This window comes from Scyliorhinus torazame, chromosome 3 (genome assembly GCF_047496885.1).
Source record: "Scyliorhinus torazame isolate Kashiwa2021f chromosome 3, sScyTor2.1, whole genome shotgun sequence".
Taxonomy (NCBI): Eukaryota; Metazoa; Chordata; class Chondrichthyes; order Carcharhiniformes; family Scyliorhinidae; genus Scyliorhinus; species Scyliorhinus torazame.
This window is the reverse complement of record NC_092709.1, coordinates 61,381,769-61,397,156: the sequence shown is the minus strand read 5'-3', so window position 1 is coordinate 61,397,156 and position 15,388 is coordinate 61,381,769. Positions and strand designations below refer to the sequence as shown.

The following is a 15,388-nucleotide window of genomic DNA, read 5'->3' as shown; positions in this document are numbered from 1 at the left end:
ACCACTGTTTAAAAAAGGAGGTCGGCAGAAAGCGGGTAATTATAGGCCGGTAAGCTTAACTTCGGTTGTAGGGAAAATGCTGGAAATAGCGGGGCACCTGGAGGGAAATTGTCCCATTGGGCAGACGCAGCATGGGTTCATAAAGCGTAGGTCGTGTCTGACTAATTTGGTAGAATTTTTTGAGGACGTTACCAGTGCAGTAGATAACGGGGAGCCAATGGGTGTGGTATATCTGGATTTCCAGAAAGCTTTTGACAAGGTGCCACACAAAAGGTTGCTGCATAAACTAAAGATGCATGGCATTGAGGGTAAAGTGGTAGCATGGGTAGAGGATTGGTTAACTAACAGAAAGCAGAGAGTGGGGATAAATGGGTGTGTCTCTGGTTGGCAACCTGTAACTAGTGGGGTCCCTCAAGGATCAGTGTTGGGCCCGCAGTTGTTCACAATTTACATAGATTACTTGGAGTTGGGGACCAAATGCAATGTGGCAAAGTTTGCAGACGACACTAAGATGAGTGGTAAAGCAAAAAGTGCAGAGGATACCGGAAGTCTGCAGAAGGATTTGGATAGGTTAGGTGAATGGGCTAGGGTCTGGCAGATGGAATTCAATGTTGCCAAGTGTGAGGCTATCCATTTTGGGAGGAATAACAGCAGAATGGATTATTATTTAAACGGTAAGATGTTAAAACATGCTGCTGTGCAGAGGGACCTGGGTGTGCTGGTGCACGAGTCGCAAAAAGTTGGTGTGCAGGTGCAACAGGTGATTAAGAAGGCTAATCGAGTTTTGTCTTTCATTGCTAGAGGGATGGAGTTCAAGACTAGGGAGGTTATGCTGCAATTGTATAAGGTGTTGGTGAGGCCACATCTGGAGTATTGTGTTCAGTTTTTGGTCTCCTTACCTGAGAAAGGACATATTGGCACTGGAGGGAGTGCAGAGGAGATTCACTAGGTTGATCCCAGAGTTGAGGGGATTAGATTATGACGAGAGGTTGAGTAGACTAGGACTGTACTCATTGGAGTTTAGAAGGATGCGGGGGGATCTTATTGAAACATATAAAATTATGAAGGGAATTAATAGGATAGATGAGGGCAGGTTGTTTCCACTGGTCGGGGAAAGCAGAACTAGGGGGCATAGCCTCAAAATAAAGGGAAGTAGATTTAGGACCGAGTTTAGGAGGAACTTCTTCACCCAAAGGGTTGTGAATCTCTGGAATTCCTTGCCCAGTGAAGCAGTTGAGGCTCCTTCTTTAAACGTTTTTAAGAAAAAGATAGATAACTTTCTAAAGAATAAAGGGATTTGGGGATATGGTGTACGGGCCGGAGAGTGGAGCTGAGTCCACAAAGATCAGCCATGATCTCATTGACTGGCGGAGCAGGCTCGAGGGGCCAGATGGCCTACTCCTGTTCCTAGTTCTTATGTTCACAGTACTCAAGATGTGGTTGGCCCAATGCCCTGTATAACTGAAACATAACCTCCCAAATCTTGCATTCAATTCCCCCTGCAATAAACAATGGCATCCTGTTAGCTTTCCCAATTACTTGCTGCAACTGTACGTGAACCTTTTGTGATGCATGCAGCAGGACACACACACATTTCTCCACCTCAGAGCTTTGCAATCTCTCACCATGTAGATAATATGCTTTTTTAATTTGTCCTGCCAAAATGGACAACCTCACATTTTTCCACATTGTACTCTATTTGCCAGATCTTTGCCCACTCACCTAATCTATCCGTAGTCTCTATGTCCGCTTCACAGCTTACTTTCCCACCTATCTTTGTGTTAACAGCAATTCTAGCAAGCAAACCATCGGTCCCTTCACCCAAATCATTTATATAAATTGTATGCACACCAATTTCACATCCACTGGGATGATGATGCTCCTGATATGGACAACAAAGATGATGATGTCAAAGGTAATGTGATTTACATTGAGGAGCTGTGTAAACTACTCAAGGTCAGCAATTTAGATACAGCATTTCAAGGCTCCTATTCGTGTAAATAAATGCACAAAATCTTAAGCTTATCTCGTCACTTCTTGATCAAATCTTTCACAAATAAAGTTTAGAAATATTGGCTGCTGATAAACCTGTTTTGGTTTCCTGCCATGTACAATATGTATGCTAACTTCCAGATAATTTTTTTGGGAAAATTGTGTTTAACATTTGCAAAATGATGATGCCTCAAAACACTCTAAACTGAAGGGAACACAAGCCAACCCTAGCAGCCTGTTCTCATATCTTTACCCTGTGTGCCCTAGTAACATCTTGGTGAAACTGCCCTGTATTTTTCCCAAGGTTCAGTGGTCAAAACTGAATTTAGTAGTTCAGGTAGAATCTGATCACGACTCTGTACAACTGAAGCTCCACTTCCTCACCTTTGAATTACAGTCCCCTTGAAATAAATGTCAACTTTCCATTTGCACTTTTAGTTAGTTTTTGTATCAGTGTAGCAACTTTGTGATTTGTGTACATGGACACCTAAAGCCCTTTGCACCTTTACAGCTCTTAATCTCTCACCATTACAAAAATATTTTGATTTGCCTTTCCAAAATGAATGACTTTGCACTTCTCCATCTGTCATGGTTTTGACCATTTATTTTGATTTTCTCTCATCCACACAACTTAACTGTGCCTTTTTATTAAAAATTACTATGGCTTTTACTGTGGCTTTTTATTAGAAATTAAGTGTTTGGTTTCATTGGTCAAGGAATTAACTGGGATAACTAAGATCACTCTGCAGATTCTTCTGTTTCACCAGGTGACCATACTGTCTATCTTTTTCTGATGACATATGACAAACAAACGCTGCAGTAGATTCATGAGCTGACTGCACATATGATAAGCATTTGATAAGTATTTCCTAGAGAACATCCTCTCCAATAGATAATCTTAAATATTTTGTTTGCTGGAAACTAATATTATCTCCCGTGCAGACAGCCATCATGTGAATATTGATGATTGGGATTGAATAATCAACTCCGGCAAGAAGAATGTTCTTGGCATTGTATATAATAACTTATTCTTCCATTTTCTAATTGGTTTATTTATTCAGAGGAAGAGTGTACATTTTCCATTGAAGAGCAAGTACAATAGGGTTACCAAATTAGCTCGCTATCTACAAGAAAACCCTTCCTGTTTACTGTGCAATATACTTCATCGGTACCTCCAGCAGGCAGACTATTCTGTCATTGAGGATGCCACTATGGTAAGCACTCACATGACAAACAACTTGGAATTTTGTGTGGAAATTGGCTGACTAAGGCGAATTAATTATAAACATCCAAATATCCTTGGTTACCTAAATTAAAACTCTTGATGTGTTGTGCTTTTGCAACCATTAGTTTGCCCTGGCAGCCTGCTGTTTGTGTGTGCGCATACGTAATGAATATACAATCATATTGCACATAAGGCAACCTTATTGTCCATTTTGCTTGTGCTGGCTCATTGAAGGAGATGTGTAATTAGAACTGTTCCCCTCCAAATTTTATCCCCTTCAAATATTTGTCCAGTTCTCTTTTAAAAGTTGGAATTAGATCTGCTTCAGTAGACTTTTGATGCCATGCTTTAGATCATTACTTGAGTGAATAGAAAAAATTCTCAATCTACCACTGGCTTTTTTGACAATTATCTTAAATCATTGCCCTCTAGTTAATGACTCCCCTGTCCATAAAACAGTTTTCCCCATTAAACTCGTGTCAAAACCCCATTTCATTTGAATACCGTTATCAAATTTCTCGTTAACATTCTTTGCTCCAAGGTAAACAATCCCAGCATCTCGAATCTCATCTTGCAATTGAAAAATCATTCGTACCATTCTAGTAACTCTTCTGCTCACTTACTCCAAAGCAAAGTCTATTTATGCACATAATCCAAATAAAAATTGCGTAATATATAAAAAATGTTTGTGCTTATCTGTTGCAGAACAATGGCCTTCCTGCCCTTGTCACTCTAAAAAAGGGTTTGGTGGCATTAGCAAGACAGTGGATGAAGTTCATTGTCGTCACTCCAGCATTTAAAGGAGTTAGTTTACAGCTTAAACCAGCACAACTTCCAAAGCCACAACCAGCATCGCAGGTTGATCGTCAAGTTTGCGGCTTGGACAATGGTGGAGCCATACAAAGTGACACAAGTGCGGATGGGGCAGAATTTGAATTCGATGCTGGTAATTGTAAATGCAATTTTGTATGATAAATGCTCTTTGCAGCACACATTTCCATGCATAAAGCTTTTAAAAAATATTTTAAGCTAATGCTCATGCAAAGTTCATCGTCTTCTGCAGATGAGAGTCAAGAGATTATAATGGAAGCAGATGGGTAGAAAGGGATTTATGCCATGATTGTGGGGAGGCATAGAGGCGGTCTGGTAATGTGTGATAAAACCTAGCACGGCTGGGAACATTGACATTCAGATTAATTTAATGGCAGGATGGAATTATGATGTTTTCTCTGTCTTCTAAATGAACAAACTGGCTGGCAAGTGGGAATAACAGCAGCAGAAGACCACGATCGGAGAATCTGGGAGGTGAACCCTGATAATCAGGACTAGCAAGGGTGTGAGAGGTTGGGGATTTGGATGGTATGGAGGTTGACCATCGTAATTGGGAGAGAACAAGATCTTGTGTGCTGGATTGAGGAAAGAGAGAAAGATTTCATCTTGAAAGAGAGAAGCGAAAGATTGGAGATGGAAAAGTATGTGATTATGGGATGTCTCCAATTATTTTGAGGGCTAGAGCGAGACAAAGTTGGAAACTTCCTTGAGGGGCCTGGAGGAGCTGGCCCCTAATGAATGCAGTAAAAGAACGCTAATCTTCTTGGATCAGCAGTTTCCACCATCCATTTGCTACCGAGTTTCCTGAGCACCAGGAAACCTATGCGACAACTGTTAAATTTAAATCAGGCCTCCAGTTATATCAAAGCAAAATCTTGCGGATGCAGGGAATATAAAATTAAAAAGTAGAAAATTCTGGAAATACTCAGTAGGTCAGGCAGCACCTACGGAAAGAGAAAGTTACTTAATTGAATTTAAATATGTTCGTAATATCCACCCCCCCCCCCCCCCCCCCCCTCCAGGTGGTGCACCCACATGACTGGAAATCTGCACGCACGGCCGTGCAAGACAATTTCCCCACTTTTAAATTTTGAACCCTCACTTGTCTGTCTTGGGGGAGGATGTTGGTGTGCTCATGATCATTGTGAAGTCTTGATTATAATTTACCATGCAACTGGGTTCATCTTTCACTATCACACATATTTTTCAAATAGAGTAGCAACCCAGGAATGAATAACGGAAGATTCTACAATCTTACAGATCCTCATTGATATATTGTCCAGTGGCAGATTGATATTTGAAACAGAAATGTGTTTTGACAAAAAATAGAAAGAAAGCAATGAAAACTACAGGGGCAAATTCAAATAGGGTGTCTGTGATTAGGAAGAAGAATAAACTGTTGTGCCATAGGTCTCTTTCAAAGATATTTAATTATTGAAATAAATTGTTCGAGTTAGGCATCACCATGAAGGTCAAATTTTGAAATATTAATTACTGTTTAGGGATCCAGCTTTGCAAAAGACATTTGAGTAAGGAAGAGTGTGAATAGAAAAAAGAAAGCCTTGGATAGAAAAAAGCAAGACTTGGATTTATAAAGCACTTTTCATGACCGCTGGATGTCTCAAAGCAATATACAGCCAGTGTAGTACTTTTTGTGTAGTTGCTATTTATTTGAATATTGGAAATGTGGCAGCTAATTTGCACTCTGCAAATTCTTATAAACAGCAATGTGACAGTGACCAGGTAATCTTTCTTGGGATGTTGATTGATTGAGAGATAAATATTGGCCAGGACACCAGGCATACACCATTGCTATCCTTTGAAATAGTGATTTTATATCACCTGAGCGGGCATATTGGGCCTCGGTTTAGCATCTTATCTGAAAGGTGATACCTCCAATAGTGCAGTGCTCCCTCAGTTCTGCACTGGAGTGTTAGCCTTTGTTTTGTGCTCAAGTCCTGGAGTGGGACTTGAACCCAGAACCTTGTGATTCAGAAGTGAATGTGCTACCAACTGAGCCTGACTATCCAAGTAGAGCACCTAGGATGATGTAGGCTCCAAACTATGAAGAGATGCTTACTTAAATTACATTCATTATGGAAAACAAGGCTGAATTAGAAATATTCCAGGATTTTGAAATTTTGAGAGGATTAGGTAATGTAGACACAAGCTGCTGATTTAAACTGGAATCTGTTTTCCATAACAAAAGGAGGGATGTATGAAATTTAGTCCTAACTGAAGCAGTTTATGTATCCCTAACAAGAAACAACTGTATTGCCCCCCTTTTTCTGATTTCCATTGTTATATACTAAACTTTGCTTCCTCTATCACCTCTTCCTTTAAGAGCTTAAAAAACCCAAGATCCCATAGCTAATGCAGGAGTGTCTATTAGAAGTTGCTTTCTGACCCTGATGTGTGAATAGGCAAATCTAAGAGGTCCCGACTTATTAATTATTTTCCACAATAATTTGCTCACACATTGTGATTACCTATTTTTCTAAAAGTTCTACTGCCTGCTTGATAGACAGAAAAATTGGTCTTCATTATGTCCTCTTACAGTTAAAGTAATAAAAAATTGAGTTATGAATATTTGGTTATGATCAGGAATGAGGGTTATTTGGATAGGTATCGATCAACTCATAGAGTAACAGAATCATACAGTGCAGAAGAGACCCTTCAGCTCATCAAGCCTGCACAGAAAAAAAACTTCTCTAAATCTACACTAATCCCACTTCCCAGCACTTGGCCCATAGCCTTGAATGTTATGATGTTTTAAATGCTCATTCAAGTACTTTTAAAGATTGTGAGGTTTCCTGCCTCATCTACCCTCTCCGGCAGTGCATTCTGGATTTCCACCACCCTCTGGGTGAAATATGTTTCACAAATCCCTTTTAAACCTCCTGCCTTCACCTTTAAAATTATGCCCCCTTGTTATTGACCCTTCACCTGAGGGGAACAGCTGCTTTCTGTCCACCCTCTCCCTCTACACCTCAGTCAGATCCCCCCTCAGCCGTCTCTGCTTCAAAGAAAACAACCCGAGCTTATCCAGCCTCGCTTCATAGCTAAAATGCTCCATCCCAGGCAACACCCTGGTGAATCTCCTTTGCACCCTCTGTAGTGCAATCACATCCTTCCTGTGGTGCGGTGACCAGAACTGAACACCGTACTCCAGCTGTGGCCTAACCAAAGTCCTGTACAGCTCCAACATTACCTGCTTCACTGTTAACCACCTGGCCAATCTTTGCCTCTGTCTCTTATCACTAAGCCAATTTTGGACCCAACTTACCACATCACCCTGGATCCCATGTGCTTTTACCTTCTTTATCAGTCTCCCATGTGGGACCGTGTCAAATGCTTTGCTGAAATCCATATGAATGACATCAACTGCACTACCCATCATCTGGACACCTGGTCACCTCCTCAAAAAATTCAATCAAATTTGTTAGGCATGACCTCCCTCTGACAAAGCCATGCTGACTGTCCCTAATCAAACCTTGCCTCTACAAGTGGATATTTATTCTGCAGTATTTTGCTTTTCTTTCAGTAGTTTCCACTGATGTGAGACTCATTGGACTGTAATTCCCTGGTTTATCTGTACCACAACATTAGCTGTCCCCCAGTCCTCTGGTACCTCCCCTGTGGCCAGAGAGGAATTACAAATTTGGGTCAGAATCTCTGTCATTTCCTCCCTCATTTCCCACAGCAGCCTGGGATACAACACATCTGTACCTGGGGATTTATCTACTTTTAAGCCTGCCAAAACCTCCAGTACCTCCTCACTCCTTATGTCAAACTGCTCAAGAACCTCTTAGTCCCTCTGTCTGAATTCTGCACCTACATCCTCCTTCTCCAAAGTGAAGACATGCAAAGTACTCGTTTAACACCATACCAATGTCTTTTTTTAAATTCACTTACGGGATGTAGGCGTCTCTGGTTAGGTCAGCATATATTGCCCACATGGTGGTGGAGGGTTTGAATGTTTGTGGAAAGGGAGCAATCAAGCGGGCTGCTTTGTCCTGGATTGTGTCAAGCTTCTTGAGTGTTGTTGGAGTTGCACTCATCCAGGCAAGTGGAGAGTATTCCATTACACTCCTGACTTGTGCCTTGTAGATGGTGGACAGACTTTGGGGTTTCAGGAGGTGAGTTACTTGCCATTGAATTCCTAGCCTTTGACCTGCCTTGGTAGCCACAGTATTAATATGGCAAGTCCAGTTCAGTTTCTGATCAATGGTAACCCCCAGGATGTTGATTGGGGGGGCTGGGGGGGTGGTCAGCAATGGTGATGCCACTGAATGTCAAGGGGCGGTGGTTAGGTCCTCTCCTGTAGGAGATGGCCATTGCCTGGCACTTGAGTGGCACAAATGTAACTTGCCATTTGTCAGCCCAAGCCTGGATATTGTTCAGGTCTTACTGCATTTGAACATGGACTGCTTCATTATCTGAGGAGTCGCGAATGGTGCTGAACATTGTGCAGTCATCTGCAAATATCCCCACTTCTGACCTTATGATGAAGAGAGGTCATTGATGAAGCAGCTGAAGATGGTTGGGCCAGGACACTACCTTGAGGAACATCTGCCCCAATGCACAAGTCTCTAATGGGCCCACCCTTTCAGCTGCTTATCCTACTACTAAGACATTGGAAAGTATGGCATTTGTTATAGTTATACACTTTATTGCTGAATTTAAATTTGGGGAAGAACTATTCCCGTTTAACTTTCTAAAATTACTTTGATAAGTAAAAGAGTGGTGGTATATTTGTTGGCGTCTCTTTTTGATGGCATTTTATAGTAAAGGAATTCCATTATTAAGAGAATAAAATGCATTTTTATAAATAAACTCCTTCATAAACTTTTGCGCTATGGACTGCAGCATTTGACCTTGGTGCATGTGGATTGTTGCAGATTTGACAGCTGAAAGTTTTCTCATTAATATTTGTCTTTTGCTGCAGCTACTGTTAGTGAGCACACCATGCTGTTAGAGAGTAGCCGTCCACCAGCAGGTGGTATCTCCTCCGGACCAGTAACTGGATCTGACATCATGAGAAAGTTATCCAAAACAAATGCTCATGCACATGAATCCACGCTTAAAATAAAAGTAGGTGAAAACAAAAGCTTGTGATATTGGGTGTGCATACTGTACAGATTTATTTATGCATCATGACTTCTGTCTTAACTTACTTTATTCCTGTCTACAATTTTACAAATATCTGTCATCAATGTGTAATGTCACACCATTTGATTGATAACCAGTGTATTGAAGCCATTTAGTGTTTCAGTTCAGCTTAATTGATCAAACAATCTGTATTAATTGTTTTGAAGTTCAACACTAGTTTGACAATTGCATCTTTAGACTAATTTCAGGATATTTTCTATTATTCTCCTCATTCCATTATATGTTGTAGGACTGCTGTTAGATGTATAGTCGTGGACAATTTGTAGTTTTGCATATTTATTCTCTCTGAAGATGTTAATGGCTAAAAAGGAAGAGCACTTTCCTCCATAGTTACAACAAAGTTAGATTACAATGAAGGATACTAATATTGGAAGAAAGTAGGATTGCCTTCTTTGTACGTCCCTTTCATTTAATGAACTATTAAAGTATTTTGTAACCAATACTATTGTGCCCATGCATCTGTGGTTCTGTAAGAGTTAATGTTGCACTTAAATATTCTACTGCTGACCAAAATTATATTTACTAAGGCCTAGGGTTAGGCACAGTTATAAAGTGCCGAAAGGATAAATCATCAGGAAACCATTCTGATGCTTAAAATGATAAATATGCTATGGGAGGATTCTCCATTGCCCGACATTGGTATCGGGATTCCTGATCGGGCGGAGAATGGAGCACGAGGGGAAAACACTCCAGAGACACCCCGCCATCAGACCCCACCCCCCCCATCCGACTCCACTCCCCCATTCGGCCCCATCCCCATATCAAACTCCCACCCCCATCAGACCCCACCACCATCAGACCCCACCCCCCATCAGACCCCACCACCATCAGACCCCACCCCCCATCAGACCCCACCCCCCAATCAGACCCCACCTCCCATCAGACCCCACACCCCCATCAGACCCCACCCCGATCAGACCCCACCTCCCACCAGACCCCACCCCCCATCAGACTCCACCCTCCATCAGACCCCACCCCATCAGACTCCAACCCCCCATCAGACCCCACCCGCCATCAGGCCCCACCTCCCCATCAGACCCCACCCCCCAACAGACCCCATCCCCCCATCAGACCCCACCCCCGATCAGACCCCACCCCCATCAGACCCCACCCCCATCAGACCCCACCCCCGATCAGACCCCACCCCCATCAGACCCCACCCCCATCAGACCCCACCCCCATCAGACCCCACCCCCCATCAGACCTCACCCCCCATCAGACCCCACCCCCATCAGACCCCACCCCCATCAGACCCCACCCCCATCAGACCCCACCCCCATCAGACCCCACCCCCCATCAGACCCCACCCCCCATCAGACCCCACCCCCCATCAGACCCCACCCCCCATCAGACCCCACCCCCATCAGACCCCACCCCCATCAGACCCCACCCCCATCAGACTCCACCCCCCATCAGACTCCACCCCCCATCAGACCCCACCCCCATCAGACCCCACCCCCATCAGACTCCACCCCCATCAGACCCCACCCCCCATCAGTCCCCACCCCCCCATCAGTCCCCACCCCCCATCAGTCCCCACCTATCAGAGCTCCCCCCTAGCAGAGCTCCCCCCCATCAGAGACCCCCCCATCAGAGACCCCCCCCATCCCCATCAGAGACTCCCTCCCAATCCGAGGCCGCCCCCAATCCGAGGCCGCCCCCAATCCGAGGCCGCCCCCAATCCGAGGCCGCCCCCAATCCGAGGCCGCCCCCAATCCGAGGCCGCCCCCAATCTGAGGCCGCCCCCAATCTGAGGCCGCCCTTACTCGGAGGCCGCCCTTAATCGGAGGCCGCCCTTAATCGGAGGCCGCCCCCAATCGGAGGCCGCCCCCAATCGGAGGCCGCCCCCAATCGGAGGCCGATCCCAATCGGAGGCCGCCCTTAATCGGAGGCCGCCCTTAATCGGAGGCCGCCCTTAATCGGAGGCCGCCCCCAATCGGAGGCCGCCCTTAATCGGAGGCCGCCCCCAATCGGAGGCCGCCCTTAATCGGAGGCCGCCCTTAATCGGAGGCCGCCCCCAATCGGAGGCCGCCCCCAATCGGAGGCCGACCCCAATCGGAGGCCGTCCCCAATCGGAGGCCGACCCCAATCGGAGGCCACCCTTAATCGGAGGCCGACCCCAATCGGAGGCCGCCCCCAATCGGAGGCCGCCCCCAATCGGAGGCCGCCCCCAATCGGAGGCCGATCCCAATCGGAGGCCGCCCTTAATCGGAGGCCGCCCTTAATCGGAGGCCGCCCTTAATCGGAGGCCGCCCTTAATCGGAGGCCGCCCTTAATCGGAGGCCGCCCCCAATCGGAGGCCGATCCCAATCGGAGGCCGCCCTTAATCGGAGGCCGCCCCCAATCGGAGGCCGCCCCCAATCGGAGGCCGCCCCCAATCTGAGGCCGCCCCCAATCGGAGGCCGCCCCCAATCGGAGGCCGCCCCCAATCGGAGGCCGCCCCCAATCGGAGGCCGCCCCCAATCGGAGGCCGCCCCCAATCGGAGGCCGCCCCCAATCGGAGGCCGCCCCCAATCGGAGGCCGCCCCCAATCGGAGGCCGTCCCCAATCGGAGGCCGACCCCAATCGGAGGCCGACCCCAATCGGAGGCCGTCCCCAATCGGAGGCCGCCCCCAATCCGAGGCCGCCCCCAATCGGAGGCCGCCCCCAATCGGAGGCCGCCCCCAATCGGAGGCCGTCCCCAATCGGAGGCCGCCCCCAATCGGAGGCCGCCCCCAATCGGAGGCCGCCCCCAATCGGAGGCCGCCCCCAATCGGAGGCCGCCCCCAATCGGAGGCCGCCCCCAATCGGAGGCCGACCCCAATCGGAGGCCGTCCCCAATCGGAGGCCACCCATCATTGACTTCTGCCTGAAAGCTGAAGAACAATCCAGGCAGCAAGGTGAAAAATCACTGCATTTTCACTTATCCTTCCCTAACATCTGCTGCTTTAGACAAATGTGTTTAAAGCAGCAGGAGATGCCAGAGGCTTTCTCTTTTAAAAAAAATATATATTTATTAAAGTTTTTTAACACAATTTTTCTCCCTTACAAACAATAACCCCCCCCTCGTAACAAAAAAAACGAGAAATCGCGCCGAGCAAGATATATACATGGCAAAATGATATATTTACACAGCTTTGTACACTGGCCCTCTCCTGTACGTGCCAGTTTCCCCAACCCTTCATGTTGTCTTTTGCTCATCCACCCTCCCAGGCAGTCCCCCCCCCCCCCCCCCAAGGTTGCTGCTGCTGACCGACCTTCCTCTAACGCTCCGCGAGGTAGTCTAGGAACGGTTGCCACCGCCTGTAGAACCCCTGCGCAGACCCTCTCAAGGCGAACTTAACCCTCTCCAACTTTATGAACCCAGCCATATCATTTATCCAGGCCTCCAGGCTGTGGGGCTTCGCCTCCTTCCACATTAGCAAGATCCTTCGCCGGGCTACTAGGGACGCAAAGGCCTCCTGCACTCCCGGTTCGTCCACTACTCCAAATATTGCTAGCCCCAGATTGGCTTGACCCGGACTTTCACCACCTGAGATATTGCTCCCGCCACTGTTCTCCAGAACCCCTCCAGTGCCGGGCATGACCAAAACATATGGATATGGTTCGCCGGGCTCCCTGAGCACCTTCCACATCTGTCCTCCACCCCAAAGAACCTACTCAACCTTGCCCCCGTCAAGTGCGCTCTGTGGACCACCTTAAATTGTATCAGGCTGAGCCTGGCACACGAGGAGGAGGAATTAACCCTACCTAGGGCATCAGCCCACAGACCTTCCTCGATCTCCTCCCCCAGCTCCTCCTCCCATTTACCCTTCAACTCTTCTACCAGCGCTTCCCCCTCTTCTTTCAACTCCTGGTGTATTTCCGACACCTTGCCCTCCCCGACCCATACACCCGAGATCACCCTATCTTGAACTTCTTGTGCCGGGAGCAACGGGAATTCCCTCACCTGTCGCCTCACAAAAGCCCTCACCTGCATATATCTAAAGGCATTTCCCGGGGGTAACTCTAACTTCTCCTCCAGTGCCCCTAGGCTCGCAAACGTCCCGTCGATGAACAGGTCCCCCATTCTTCCAATCCCCGCCCGATGCCAGCTCTGGAACCCCCCGTCCATTTTCCCCGAGACAAACCGGTGGTTACCCCTGATCGGGGACCACACCGATGCTCCCATTGCACCCCGGTGCCGTCTCCACTGGCCCCAGATCCTTAGCGTTGCCGCCACCACCGGGCTCGTGGTATACTTTGTCGGCGAGAGCGGCAGCGGTGCTGTCACCAACACCCCCAGGCTCGTTCCTTTACAGGATGCCATCTCCATCCTCTTCCATGCCGCCCCCTCTCCCTCCATAACCCACTTGCGGATCATAGCCACATTTGCTGCCCAGTAGTAGCTCCCCAGATTTGGCAGCGCCAACCCTCCTCGGTCCCTACTGCGTTCCAGGAACCCCCTCCTTACTCTCGGGGTCTTATTCGCCCACACAAACCCCATAATACTCCTACCTACTCTCTTAAAAAAGGCCTTAGTGATCACGATGGGAAGGCACTGAAACACAAACGGAAACCTCGGAACGACCACCATTTTGACCGACTGCACTCTACCCGCCAGCGAGAGCGGTAGCATGTCCCATCTTTTGAAATCCTCCTCCATTTGCTCCACCAACTTCGTCAGATTCAGTTTATGTAGGGTCCCCCAACTCCTGGCTATCTGGATCCCCAGATACCGAAAGCTCCCCTCCGCCCTCCTCAGCGGTAGGTCCCCTATCCCTCTTTCTTGCTCCCCCGCCTGTAATACAAAGAGCTCACTCTTCCCTACATTGAGCTTATAGCCCGAAAACTCCCCAAACTCCCTTAGAGTCTGCATGACCTCCACCATCCGCTCCATTGGATCCGCCACGTACAGCAACAGGTCATCCGCATATAGCGACACCCGATGCTCTTCTCCCCCTCGGACCACCCCCCTCCATTTATTAGACTCCCTCAATGACATGGCCAATGGTTCGATCGCCAATGCGAACAACGGGGGATAGGGGGCACCCCTGCCTCGTCCCTCGGTCCAGTCGAAAGTACTCCAACCTCCGCCGGTTCGTCACTGCACTCGCCGTCAGGGCCCAGTAAAGGAGCTTAACCCAACTGATAAACCCTCCCCCGAACCCAAACCTATGCAGCACCCCCCAGAGGTGCTCCCACTCTATTCGGTCAAAGGCCTTCTTCGCGTCCATAGCTGCCACTATCTCCGCCTCTCCCTCCTCCGATGGCATCATTATCACGTTTAAGAGCCGCCGCACATTGGTGTTTAGTTGCCTGCCCTTTACAAATCCCGTCTGGTCCTTGTGGATTACCCCCGGGACACAGTCCTCGATCCTCGTGGCTAGCACTTTTGCCAGCAACTTTGCATCCACATTGAGGAGCGAGATCGGCCTGTACGATCCACATTGCAGTGGGTCCTTGTCCCGCTTTAGGATCAAGGAAATTGTTGCTTCCGACATTGTCGGGGCAGGGTCCCCTCCTCTCTTGCCTCATCAAAGGTCCTCACCAGTAGCGGGGCCAACAGGTCTACATACTTCCTGTAGAACTTCACCGGGAATCCGTCCGGTCCCGGGGTCTTCCCCGCCTGCATGCTCCCCAAAGCCTTGCTCAGCTCCTCCAACCCAATTGGTGCCCCCAAACCAGCCACTTCTTGCTCCTCCACCCTCAGGAATCTCAGTTGATCTAGGAATCGTCTCATCCCCTCTTCCCCCGTTGGGGGCTGGGATCTGTACAGCTCTTCATAAAAGGCCTTAAATACCTAGTTTATTTTCGTCGCACTCCGAACCGTGGCTCCCCTTCCATCTTTGACTCCCCCTATTTCCCTCGCTGCCATCCTCCTACGGAGCTGGTGTGCCAGCATCCGACTGGCCTTTTCCCCATACTCGTAGGTCGCCCCCTGTGCTTTCCTCCACTGTGCCTCCGCCTTCCCTGTGGTCAACAGGTCAAGCTCCGTCTGGAGCCGTCGTCTTTCCCCAAGTAATCTTTCCTCCGGGGCCTCTGCGTATCTCCTGTCCACTCTCAAAATCTCCCCCACTAACCTCTCCAGAGGCTTTCTCAAAAGCCAAGGACACTTAAAGGGCTTCAAATCCCTTGACAGCTTTTGAAATACAAATCTTCCATTCAATAGGGAAGCACGGTAGCACAGTGATTCGCACTGTTGCTTCA

The 15,388-nt window shown here is 47.8% G+C and overlaps 1 protein-coding gene across 10 annotated transcripts in view; it reads left to right on the top strand.

Moving 5' to 3' along the window:
• kiaa1109 (KIAA1109 ortholog) overlaps nucleotides 1-15,388 on the top strand; it is a 626,997-nt gene that overhangs the window by 352,111 nt on the left and 259,498 nt on the right. For 7 of the 10 annotated variants that reach the window (XM_072495716.1, XM_072495712.1, XM_072495718.1 and 4 more), the window contains exons 40-42: nucleotides 3,054-3,206; nucleotides 3,923-4,169; nucleotides 8,997-9,142. In XM_072495716.1, coding sequence (XP_072351817.1) covers nucleotides 3,054-3,206; nucleotides 3,923-4,169; nucleotides 8,997-9,142 — 546 coding nt within the window. The remainder of the gene's footprint in view (nucleotides 1-3,053; nucleotides 3,207-3,922; nucleotides 4,170-8,996; nucleotides 9,143-15,388) is intronic. The other 3 variants (XM_072495713.1, XM_072495719.1, XM_072495711.1) reach the window with 1 other exon arrangement.